Below are 12940 nucleotides of genomic sequence, written 5' to 3'. Positions count from 1 at the left end.
TTCATTTTTCCTTATAGATTTGCTTAGGATTGTTCATATTATAATACGGATAGGTTACGGTTAGCTAACAGGTAATACTTATTATATTTTCACTCATTTTTTTATTCTACCAAACTTCAAGGACCACTATTTGGTGCTTACATGTATAGGTTTATTCTTCATAAAATTAATTGAGGGTAGAAGGGCGTCACCTTCACTCCCACTACCTATACTTTTAGTCAATAGGTAAAAAAGTATTTTCATATTTTGTCCCCTCCCCCAAAAACAAATTAACTTCAAGTTATGCTATTGCCCCCACCCCACTAAAAATGTCTGTGACCTGTAGTCTACGCCTAAGATGTGTGCAGTGTGTGGCATTGGTTATATAATGTACGATATTATGAATAGGTATTATAATATTACCTACATAGTAGGTAATAATAAGTTGCCAGTCGGTACGTTACGAGTAAACCGTATGTATTGTATGTATTAATAGGTATTTTAGTATTTAATATTTAGTAATTATAAATTATATTTATAACCTCGAGTTTTCACTTGTCAATATTGTCAATTGTCATAAGCATAACACTCGTAAGTCATAACTCGCGATCATAACTCATAATGACAAAATTACAATTTAAATATAATACACCTAATATAATTACAATATAATATAATAATATACTATAATCATAGATAATTTTAGATAATAATATTATAATAATTATAATACATTAATATGTTATAATACATAATATGTATCCATGTATATATATTGTATGTACACTAGACATTATCAATAGTAAGCAGTGTATGAAACTAACGGTTGACGTAGTTGACATCGGGACAGGTCGCCGTGCGTCCAAGTTTTTCCCACTACTCACATCGCCACCGTTGGTTCTTTGGATGGGTGGTGCGCTAGCCGATGTTCCGGGGAATGGGGATTGGGGATACAAAACGTTTTTCTTTCGGATGGCGTTCAGCAATATTCCCATTTGTCTTGATAATTAATATTTATTATTTTATTACACATTCTGATAATTATACAATTTTTTTTTGTTTTTTCTAAAAGAAAAAAATTTGAAAAAAAAATCACTTAATCCCGTAGTTGACGTATGAATCAGTCTGCAGTTATCAGAATCAAATTGCACTTGCAAATATGATAGTATGAAAATTGCGGAGAAGTATATTATACCGAATAAATGTTATTAACACGGTACACTAGCGTTTTGCGTTTTACAGTTTAATGACCTTATTGATATCTATTTTCAATTTGTTTTTTTTTTATGATAACTATGTTCTATTATTTTTTTTTTGTTTTTCTAATATTTACTGTGGTGTGGATCGAGTTTTGAGTATAGAGTAGTCATTAATTACTTATCCCCGCATTATTCTTATCGCTCAATTTATCATTTTAATAGAGGGTTTTTCTTAATTTTGTGTTTGTTACTCTAACAATTAATGGTTATTTCGTGATTGGCGTGACATCGAAGAAGCATCAAACCACTAAAACCGAAAAAAAGCTGGTAAGCTACCCATATCTGTTGTTAAAATGGACATTTTTATTGACTGCATTTGTAAATTTTAACAAGATTATTCTTTGGAAATTACTAAATTACATAAGTAAAAGTTCTCAGTCTCATAATTTTTCACTAGTCAACCATGCAATTTGATGACATTTAACATACAATTTATCCTAATAACTTCTAATAATTTGACATACTTCCATAAAAATTATTTCAAATTAATAGGCAATAATAAATTGAGTGAAAAACAGGTGTGGAAATACATAAAATAATTGTTTGATATTCGTTGTTTTTTTCTTTTTAAATGTAACTACATTACATTCTAAAAATGTCTATAACCACAACATTATTGTAGGGAACTGTTGGAACTTTATTAAGTACTTATTATTCATTAGTTCTTTGTATATATATAATCAGTACCTATTCACAATTAAAATGCATTTTTTTCTAATAGGTATAAATATTTACAAGCAATTCATACAAGTTTTCATTGAAATATATTTGATTTACTTAAAAACCTTAGGAAGTTCTTAAATGTTGAAATAATAAGATTTGTAATTTATAAGTATTCATTTAATTAATTTAACCTATAATTATTGTATAATACACTAAATTTAAAAAAATTAATGTTAGAACTATTACATCATATCATTAATATTAATAGCTGTACTTATTATAATAAATACAGTTATTTCTTAAATGATTTAATTGATGGTAAATTATAATTTTATTATTCAATCAAACATTAAAAAAATTATTTATTAACTTGTGTTTTTGAAATATAGTTCAAATCAAATTCTATACATATTTTAGTACTGTGTGTTCTGTAATTTAATAACCATTTAACCAATTTGGGTTTAATAATCTAGCATTCTATTTTTTAATTTTAAATTGTAAGTATGTTATTGCATAGTAAAAATGACAGTGGAATGTATAAAATCTTCACAATGACTATTTTGTTGTCTTAATTTTAAACGTTAAATTGAATATTCTTAGTGATGATAATTATAAAGTATATTGTGGATTAAGTTTTATTGTACCTAATAATAAATTCTCTTAAGGTAGGTTTAAGCCTACTCAAGCCAAAATAATTAAATTAATTAAATATATTTTTAATAAAGTAAGACCATAAAATATAGAAATATTGGAATATTTATATTTATTTTTTAAATCTGTCTCCTCAGAACTCTCTTCAGAAATTATAAGGTTATTGTAGACTTAGATCTTAACAATATTATAGGTAATTATAAATAATTTAAATTATACTTCAACATTTAAATAGAAAATAATTTAAACATTTTATAAGTTTCCTAACTTTTGAAAATACTAATTTAATATTTTAAAGATAAATGTATTAATAAATGTACTTTATTAAATTGTATATCTTATAATATTAGTTAAAAATACCTGGTATAATATTTTAATATAATGTAATATGTTGAAGTTAACTTATCTAAGTACACTTATACTATTAAAATAATAATCTTAAGTTTTTAAAAATAATAAAATAATAATTACCTATTATTCTAAAAATTTAATTTAAAAAAACATCTGAATTTACTATCTTAACATTTGTTTGAATTTTAATCACTCACTTACCTAACATCATTTTTTTTTTGCTATAAATCACACAATGTTTAAAAAAATTTTCAAGTTGGTTTCATAACACAATTGGATACAATCAATCACATAATTTTTTTTTGTTTAATACATTTCCAAAAATAACTTTTTAGTTGAAAATAAATTATATTGGTTTGATATATTTCTCAACTCTGCAATTAAATACATTTTATTAATAACTGTGGATACTGGAAAACACAAATGACAATAGATTAATAGATACATTTATGGTTAAGGCTCAAAAAATAAATAAACCATTGAATGAAAACCTTTAATTAGGCTTGAAAATATAATGCAAAGAACTCACAAAATTTTCAATGTGTATTTATGATTAAATTATATTATTCTTTATATTTCATCACTAATTTATATTGAAATCTAATTTTTAAAGTAAAGCCGTTCATTTTATTCTGTTGTGTTATACTCATAGCATAAATCCATTAATTAGTACCTATAAAATAAAAAGTAACTCTAAACCTAAAAATATTAAATATTGAATTCATTGATCTATGATTGATGTAGCTACAACATTAAAAAAAAAAATATTATGTTTGTAAATAAAAATATTTTTCTAGTATTTATAAGCTTTAGAAACTATTCATTGTTTATTAACTTCTATTGCCAAAAAATATGATATAAATTAATAATTAATATGTGCGCGTATATATTTATTTTATCCTACTTTACAAATATGTAGAGTAAGTAGTATAATATAAAGTGTCATTACCTATATAAATGCAATTAGGTAATAATTTAACAGTTTTACTAATTATGAAATCAAACAAACTTGAATATTGATAAAATAAGTTAGTTCTAATCTTGTTAATAAGTTTTGTAGGAATAATATAATCATGGTTGTAGGAAACAAAATTTTTGTAGACAAAATAAAAATTCATAAATACAATTTAGTTAATTAATTTGGAGAAATCTGGTTAAGTTTGCTGGTTTTTAATCATAAGATGTTTCTATAACAACAGATTTAGGGATGCTGAAGAAATTAAAAAATGTTTTTATTCATTATAAGTTTTCCAAAAGGTGTTACTGGCATAAATGATAACTTATTATACACATTAAGTTTGTAATTAATATTAATGTATTAATTTTCATGCATTAAACTACTTTTAAAATTTTTTCTTTAAGGATTACAATTTTATTAATCATTGTTCTGTCATATTAAACCCTCTATTAAATTAATAATATATATTTTACAACATGAATCAGATATATTAGCTCTTCATGATAATAAGACAAAATTTAAATTTAAAATGCTTTAATGAAAAAATAGTTATCTACCATTGATTAAGTATATAATGTATTAATGTATATTTAATCAATGTATGATGTTGACATAGCTGATAAATTATAGTCTGTGTAATTATAAATCGATTGGTAAAACACATAGTTTGTATGGTAAATATAAATAAGATAACAGATTTCATTTACTTGTTGTAAAGTGAGAAGACAAATTGAGAATAAGTGTTAATGCCGAAGTTAAAGCTAACATTTATATTTCTAATAAAGTTATTCTTACATTTTAGTTTTTATTAAAACTATTAAATGTTTTATTATTAACTTGTAGCTGGCAAATTATTCTATCAAGTATTAGATTCACTTATTGTAAAATGTTTGAGTATTATTTTGTGACATAAATATTTAAATAAAAAATTGTGCATTATGGTTATTAAACTATGAACTATTTGGATCTTGGAAACTGTGCTATTACTTTGTATCTTACATTATACAAAGTCTTATGTAGTAGCCAGTAGGTATACATTTCACACATTTTGTAGGTACCTTTTTTATTTTTATTATAAAGCATGCTTTAAGCTGTGATACAAATATTTTTGGTACAGCCTAGGTACATTGATATTTATGAAACAATGTAAAAATGACTCAACAATATATTTGAAAATTCAATTCTTTTAATAATCATTTTTAGTATACAATGTGGTCATAGGCGGACATTTTTTAAAATTTGTATGGGGGCTAGAATAATCCAATAATAACAATAATGATGCAATAATCCTTCGAATAGTTTTAATTTACGGGTGAGGCTATTAATAATTCTAGCGGGACTAAGCCCCTCAATATCCACCTATGAAGGTGGTCTACTCTGTTTTCTATATAGGCTTTATAGGAATAAAAGAAAAATATGGTGGATATAATATAATATAATAGTAAATTATTAGACTTTTTTTTTAATATCATTTTAACTTGAAAATTATTTTTGTATACACATAAACTAACATTCTTGAAAGGTATATGAAACATGAGTCAAACTATACTAAATGATAATTTACAGAATGTTTTATACTTCCGAATAAAGTTTTTTTTAAATACTGAACATTTTTACGAATATAATTTTATATTAATGAGATTACCGTTATTTAGCTATTTGTCAGAGGTTATTAAATTATTAATGAATATGTTAAAATTTTACATTCTCAGAAACCTTTTTTTATATAAAACTTGAATGTTTTATTTGATATAGAAAGCAAAAATAAAACTTTGAAGATTGTATTTGTTTTACATTTTATTATTATTAATTAATTCAAGTTTAAAAATACTAGGTACCATATATTACCTTACACACCTTAAATTATTCTCTAGGAGTATTTTTGAAGGAATTGTAATTGAATTGTTAAATTAGTCACAGTATTTTCAAGTATTTGTGTGTTAGTTCCTATTAATAAACTGTTAATAAATAAATATAAATAATGAGGTATTTGTAGAATCAAGTTTCCATATTGAACTACAACTGATAATTATTTCTTACAGCTGTTTTGTTAATAATTTAAATTTAGTTGTCAAAACCTTCAAACAAAGCTAAATGGATATCTAAAATTAGAAAATGTTAAAAAAGATATATCTGAGTTAATGTAATTTACTAATTGATAAAAAAAACAATTGTATTCAACATTTGCCTTAGATGCTTTAGAATATTTAAATAATACTTAAATGCATTACAAAATATATTTGAATTACAATTGAAATACTTCTTTTTAAACTTATTTTTTATTACATGATCAAAATAATTTTTTAGTTGCCAATCAATGCGAAGAAGTTATTGGTTGTACAATAATGAAGTAACTCTATACATTTGAAATAAAACACAAAAAGTGTTTTAAATCATTTTTATATTTCTCTGTATTATTTTAGGAACACTTTCTCCTTTTTTTTGGTTAACACAGCATTACTCATATTCATTTTTTGATACATTAATTTACCATTCCTTTAAAAATAAAATTTAGCTCCAATAACCTATTTTTATAACTTTCATTGAAGTGGACAGAAATGGTTAGAAAATTTAAATATACTCAAGCATCAAATACTTATAATATATTATGCACTAAAAGTTTAAGATATAGTTATGATAATTATTGAATAATCAATTACATTTAAAAAATAATGTAAACCCAAGTAAATAGCAAAATAAGTCAAAATATATTGCTATATATTGTATTCAATAATTAACAATTATAAAAACATATATTATGAAATGTTTTATAAATTGATTAACAATATTGTTTTGTATGCATTTTATAACAACATAGATGTTTTAAATACCTTATTATTACAAACAAGTATATTAAATAATAGTCACAGATATAAATTAATATAATAGTACAATATATGTAAAAATTGAGTTAAGACTCATGAATATGAGTTCAATACAATTAAATGATTCATCACTGACTAAGAATTACATATAAATATGTTTTATTTAAAAAAAATTATACTGATACATTCGACATTAAATAATTAGTTACATTAGTCATTACTCATTTATATTTTGGATAAACAATAAATTCCATTAAAATTCTAAAATATTTTCATAATATTTCATTATAGGATTCTTTTTTTTTACCAAATTGTAATGTAAATGTTTATTTTATTTATTTCAAATCATACTTTTTGAATATTGTAAACTTTTTATGTTTAGTTGACAACATAATTACAGTCAGAATAATCTAATTGACCGATCAATGCATTTAGCCAGCACCCATCATTTATTTCTATTGTAATCTGATTACCTAGTTCCGTCTCAATTCTACTGAACTCATTATTTGTTAATACTACTGTACTTTCGCCCATCTGTATTAATTAAGAATTTTGGAATTGTAATAGAAATGTCATAAATCTCTCTCTGCTAAGTTGTCCGATGAGTCAGAAATCTAGTAGTATTGATGTTTTGTTCCAGTGCTTTAAATACCTTTTTGCACCCTTGTCTCTTCATTATAATTTTTGTTTCTTTATTTTAGTCATATAAATCCTGTCATTATATTATCTAACACACTGATTCTTGAGATTTGGTTTTCAGAAATATTATCAGGAACCTATATTGTTGTTTAAATATTTCACATTATAATACAATTGTATGAGGTACTCTATATATTATGGAACATTTTGGTTCTATGTGAATTTTTATTTAGGTGTTAATTTATAATCCATGGAAGTTAAGATCAATCATTATGTTGTATTACTTCATAACAATAATTTGTTATGATTAATAAGCTATAAATATATTTTAAGGAATACTTAGTACCTTAATATTTTTGGTCACTATTTTTGTTTGGACTCATGCATTATTTTTTTATGAAAATAAAAATGGCAATTGTCTATTAAATAAAAAGCTAATGTAAACTTTTAACTTTGAATATAAATCTGTCTTCAATGTGACATTAGTACTTTACAAATAAGGGTGGAATACATTGGTAAGTTGATATAACAATTCTAAAGGCACAGAATTGTATTTATAACTAGGATTATTAATATATGAAAATGTATAAATTAAGTATTAACTCTTATCAACTAGAAGAGATTAATCCAGAGGTTCTCAACCTTTTTTGACTCAATGTACCCTAAAATATTTTCTAAAAATCTGAAAGCAGTCTGTAGTAGTTCATCATGTATTTATATTTATATTTCATAACTTCGGTTTTCTTTAACTCGGTATAACCACTGAGTATTTATTGTACAATATATAGTACATACTCAATATGGTATAACCAAACATATTATACAAACACACTACATATTATAACTTACACTATATTTGCTTGAGGTAGTTGTACATAAACTATATATGTTTGTTCGATTGCATTTTATGATATTGAAATTTTTTTACTATTTATGAGCATTTTTAAACTGTAACATTTTACATAATCGTAACTTGGATACAAACAGATATTTTTTAAAAATAGCTCCAAACTTGTAACACAGATAATGTTCTTAAAAACTTAACTTTAAGTTTGATGATAGGTTATTCACTCTTATACTAAAGGTAATTACACAAGATTGATTCTGCTAAAAGGAAAATTATACATATTGCATGTGGGTCAGAGAGAAAACAATCGATGTGCTCTTATAACCATTGAATAATTAACATAAGTACAAACTTGTACTGTAAAAGAAAAAAATTAATTTTTAAGTGATTCATTTTGATGAAAATAATCATTAAGTTGTTATAAGTAAATATAAATTTAATTTTTCAGGTTTCTATCATTTGTATTCCTAGGGTTATGGTAGATTAAAAGATTTTGTCAGGTTGTTCACAAACCAGACATTTTTTAATATATCAATGCGGCCCACAACTGAGGACAATATGAACTCGTTAGCACCACAACAATATTGTTTACGGTGGAAGTATCATCACTCAAATTTACAAGCAATGTTTTCCCAACTTTTAGAACGGGAAAGTTATTGTGATGTTACATTGGCTTGTGAGGGAAAAACTCTTAGAGCCCATAAGGTATATACTTAATACAGTTTAGTTAAAATTTCTACATAAATTATATTTATGTATGTTTTCAGGTTATGCTTTCTGCCTGTAGTACTTACTTCGATACTATTTTGTCACAGCATGATGAGAATAAAGCTATAGTTATTCTCAAAGATGTTAAGTTCTCTGATATTCAAGCTCTAGTCAGTTTTATGTACAAAGGAGAAATTAATGTTGAAAATGTAAGTGTTAAGGCTTATATTTTACTATAAATATTAGTCATTAATTATGTTGTTAATTCGTATTTTAGACTGAGCTTTCTTCTTTGTTAAAAACTGCAGAAGAACTTAAGATTAAAGGCTTGGCTGAAGTATCATGGAGATCAGATCAAGAACAGCAAAATCAAAGTTTTAATGTAACTTCTGATGAGTCAAATATTAGCAAGAAGAGAAAATTAGATTCAACGCTTGCTACTACTGCTAATATAAAAAAAGAATTTACAGATAAACAACAAGTAAATGTTATTAGGATATAATTATTTTATATTGTTTTCTAATTTCTAATTTTAATTTTTAGGAAAATGATGATGATATGGATGGAGCAGATGTTGAAGATGAGTCTGAACCTGACCAGTCCATTTGGGAACCAGAAATGCAACATGTTGTCGATACTGATAACGTAGAGCTTCCTAAACCAACAGTAAGTAAATTTCTATTTAAGATTTTTTCAAATGAAAAAAAAAGTACGATTTTGTCTTATTTGGGTATGGATGTAATATACATTTTCTTTAAATTTCAAATACACATAATATAATTCATTCAAAATATAATAGCAACTAAATACTATAATTTTTTTTAGACTGGTACAGTAAATGTAACAACTTTTTCATCCGAAGAAGAAAGAGCAAGTAGTGTCACCAATGTTAGCCAAGGATTCAGTGAACAACCAGCGCATGTTCCGGGTATAATTCATAATTACAAGTGTTATTAAAATATTTATATTTATACTTCATTATTTCTGTGTTAATAGATTTAAGCCAATTTTCTGATGTAATGAAAATGAATGACTATCTAGAATCAGGTGGGCGCCGTCCACAATTTTGGGAAGAACCTTTTACCAAAAGACTTATGGAAGCAATTAAAAATAAAGAACTAGAAATGAAAGTTGCTGCAGAGTTAATGGGAGTATCTTATGGAACCCTTTACGGTAGATATCGAGATGCTTATGGCTGCTTAAAACATCCGTACAGGTAAAGTAATAACATTTTTCTTTTATTTGATGTCATTGATTGGAATTATATTCTACAGAGTTCGAGATTTTTGGTTGGAACAAGGTCCAGCCGATGTATTGGCTAAATTGCAAAGAAAAGAATTAACTCTATTCCGAGCAGCAGAAATATTAAATGTCACTGTAACCACATTGGCTAACTACTTGTCAACAATGAGACAAGGAGATAATTCACTTACTGTAGCCACTGCTACTGTTAGTGCTACTGACAAATCAACATTTAGAGTAGATGTTTTGTCTGAAAGTGATAGAGAAGAAGGTTCTGATGAAGATGATGAAGACAATGATGAAATTGAAAATATTATAACAAGTAGTACTACTCAATCTCAACAAAATAAACCAGACATCACATTTGTTACAGCACCAGGTTCAATATCTAAAGTGAATAATCTAAACGGTAACTAGCACTATACCTAAATTAATTATTGGTTAGGAAGTAGTAATCCTTAAACTTGTTCTAAATTATAATTATAACGGCGGTTCTATTGACAATTATTTTTCTCTATTTTTGTTTTTGTTTTGTTTTGTTTGTTTTATTTTTTAATTTTAATTTTATTATTTACCTATTGTTTTTATTCATAAATACTTATGTACACATAATTAGTTTATTTATTTTCTTAACATTTGGACCGCTGTTAGAAAATATTTACTCTAAATTAACTAATAATAGTAGTGTTGTTACTGAAAATATGTTACAATATTACTCAAATTGGTGCTAATCTATAATGCATTCTTCCATTTAGCTCTCTAGTGTCAAACTTTTCTATTCAAAGTAATTTTTTTTTAATCATTATTATTACACATTTTTTTTTATGTTATTCACCTATAAAGATGTTAAAGTTTATAGACACATAGATTTATATTATTCCTTATTTTCTTAAATTTCAAAAGTAATTAATTAATTATTTTCTGGTGGGTGATTTTCCAATTAAGATTGCTGAAAAGCACTTTGAATTAAACCCTTACAATATTTGGTCTTGAGAGATATTATAGAAAATTCAAAACACATTATTGTTTGTTTAATTAAATACAAAATTGAAATTTAAGAGTAATATTTTAAGTTTGAACAAATAGCTATTTAGATTGTAGTTATTCTAATAACTAAAATCTTTATGAATATGCAATTATAAATTTGATATTATTGATATTAATATTATTATTATATATATAATATATATATACAACATATTGTGATTTTATTGGGTGTTTATTATAGAACTAAATTAAATGTGTTAGTTTTTTATGTATATGTATTATTTATGTTCTGATATAATTCAAGTATTCAATAAGAAATTACAATATACATAGATACATCCTAGATAAAATATTTTCTAACTATGTTTTTAACATTATTATTATTTTTTTTACATTACAATTAATATTGATCAAACATGGAAATAACATTTAAGATGTTTCATTAAGAAACTAGTAAACATGTATAATGTAACGTGGGATTTAGTGTTTATTATTGTGAAAATTGATTATCTATTTATTAATTATATTTAATATTTAATTTTAAAATCAATACTCCTAATAAAATCAGGTATGTTAAAATTACTGAAATATATAGTATATAAAACTATAAATGTATTGAATATTTTGTGTATTTATTGGCAAGACACATTGTTTACATTATTGAATGATATGAAATTCTCGGTTTTGAAGTATAATATAATAATATATATTAATGTATTAAATTTGTTTACAAATTTACATTAAGAAATCATCTGTTTTGTTTTTTATATACAATGTAAGTTTAACACATCAAACTATTTTTTTCTGTTCTATGCATATAATATTTTTTTAATTGCTTTTAACTGTGTTAGTAGCAATACTCAAATATTTAGAGATTTGTAAATTTATATATGTGTACATATATAAACATTTTTAAAAAGTTAAATAGATTGTATTTATGCTGACATAATTTCATCATTTTAAAAATATATCATTGTTCCAAAAAAATATCGGTTTGTTTTAAAAATCAGTTAAATTTTTTATATAATTATGATTGATACTGAATATCAATGCCGAGAATTTTATACAAGTAACTTAATAGACATGTAAAAATTAACATAATATGAATGGACAAAAATACTATAGGAATTTTATTGTGCAATATCAATCATAGTCCTATATAATAGTTATTAAGTCTGATCAAGAACATAATATATATATTATATACATTTTAGCGAGAATATTAATGTATGATTTTTATAATAATAATTATTATTATTACAATTATTACTGTAAATATATTATGTATTGCAATTATAATTCTTATCGTAATATTAACAGTATCAGTGTTTATTATCATAAAATAATATATTTAATATTAATTAAAATATATGTAATTTAAAAAAATATATATATCTTTTTTGAAGACTTGAAACCCCAAGACTAGCTGAAAATGTACTATCTAGATATCTATATTTATATACTAATTTATTTACTTATTTTATTGGTACTGTTCCATAGTACAGTGTTACTATAAAATACATATTTAAGAAATTTAAATATATTGTATAATATATATAATACCTTATTTATGATGGACTTTAGGTTTGCCTAAACTTGTTATAAATAGTCATACTACATAATTTAACAAAGCCTTTTACTTTTTGCACTTTTATTTTTTAATTAATCACAACCATATTTGCAATATACAATACATGCATATAAAGATTATTTTTATTGTTTTACGCGTTCCTAGAATTTAATTATTATTATTTTGTTAAAATAAACTTATTATGGAATAATTAACTATGTGGCTGAATATAATCTTTGATTATCACGTTTTAACACTAAA

The 12940-nt window shown here is 23.8% G+C and overlaps 1 protein-coding gene across 6 annotated transcripts; it reads left to right on the top strand.

Annotated features, from left to right (window-relative positions):
* Positions 1-369: 369 nt before the first annotated feature.
* On the top strand, positions 370-10664 carry LOC111031344 (modifier of mdg4). 6 transcript variants are annotated; one of them, XM_022311245.1, is made up of 8 exons: positions 370-461; positions 8621-8877; positions 8940-9089; positions 9158-9361; positions 9424-9546; positions 9706-9808; positions 9877-10096; positions 10155-10664. In XM_022311245.1, the coding sequence occupies exons 2-8, from the start codon at positions 8707-8709 to the stop codon at positions 10537-10539; spliced, it is 1356 nt and encodes a 451-aa protein (XP_022166937.1). In that variant the 5' UTR covers positions 370-461; positions 8621-8706; the 3' UTR covers positions 10540-10664. The 6 variants fall into 6 exon arrangements, with proteins under 6 accessions (XP_022166937.1, XP_022166939.1, XP_022166941.1 ...); XM_022311247.1 differs by having other exon boundaries at positions 431-452; XM_022311249.1 differs by lacking the exon at positions 370-461 and adding an exon at positions 550-570.
* Positions 10665-12940: the final 2276 nt, after the last annotated feature.

Source organism: Myzus persicae, unplaced genomic scaffold (genome assembly GCF_001856785.1).
Source record: "Myzus persicae strain clone G006 unplaced genomic scaffold, MPER_G0061.0, whole genome shotgun sequence".
Lineage (NCBI taxonomy): Eukaryota > Metazoa > Arthropoda > Insecta > Hemiptera > Aphididae > Myzus > Myzus persicae.
Note: the sequence above shows the minus strand (reverse complement) of the source record. Positions and strands in the feature narration are given on the sequence as shown.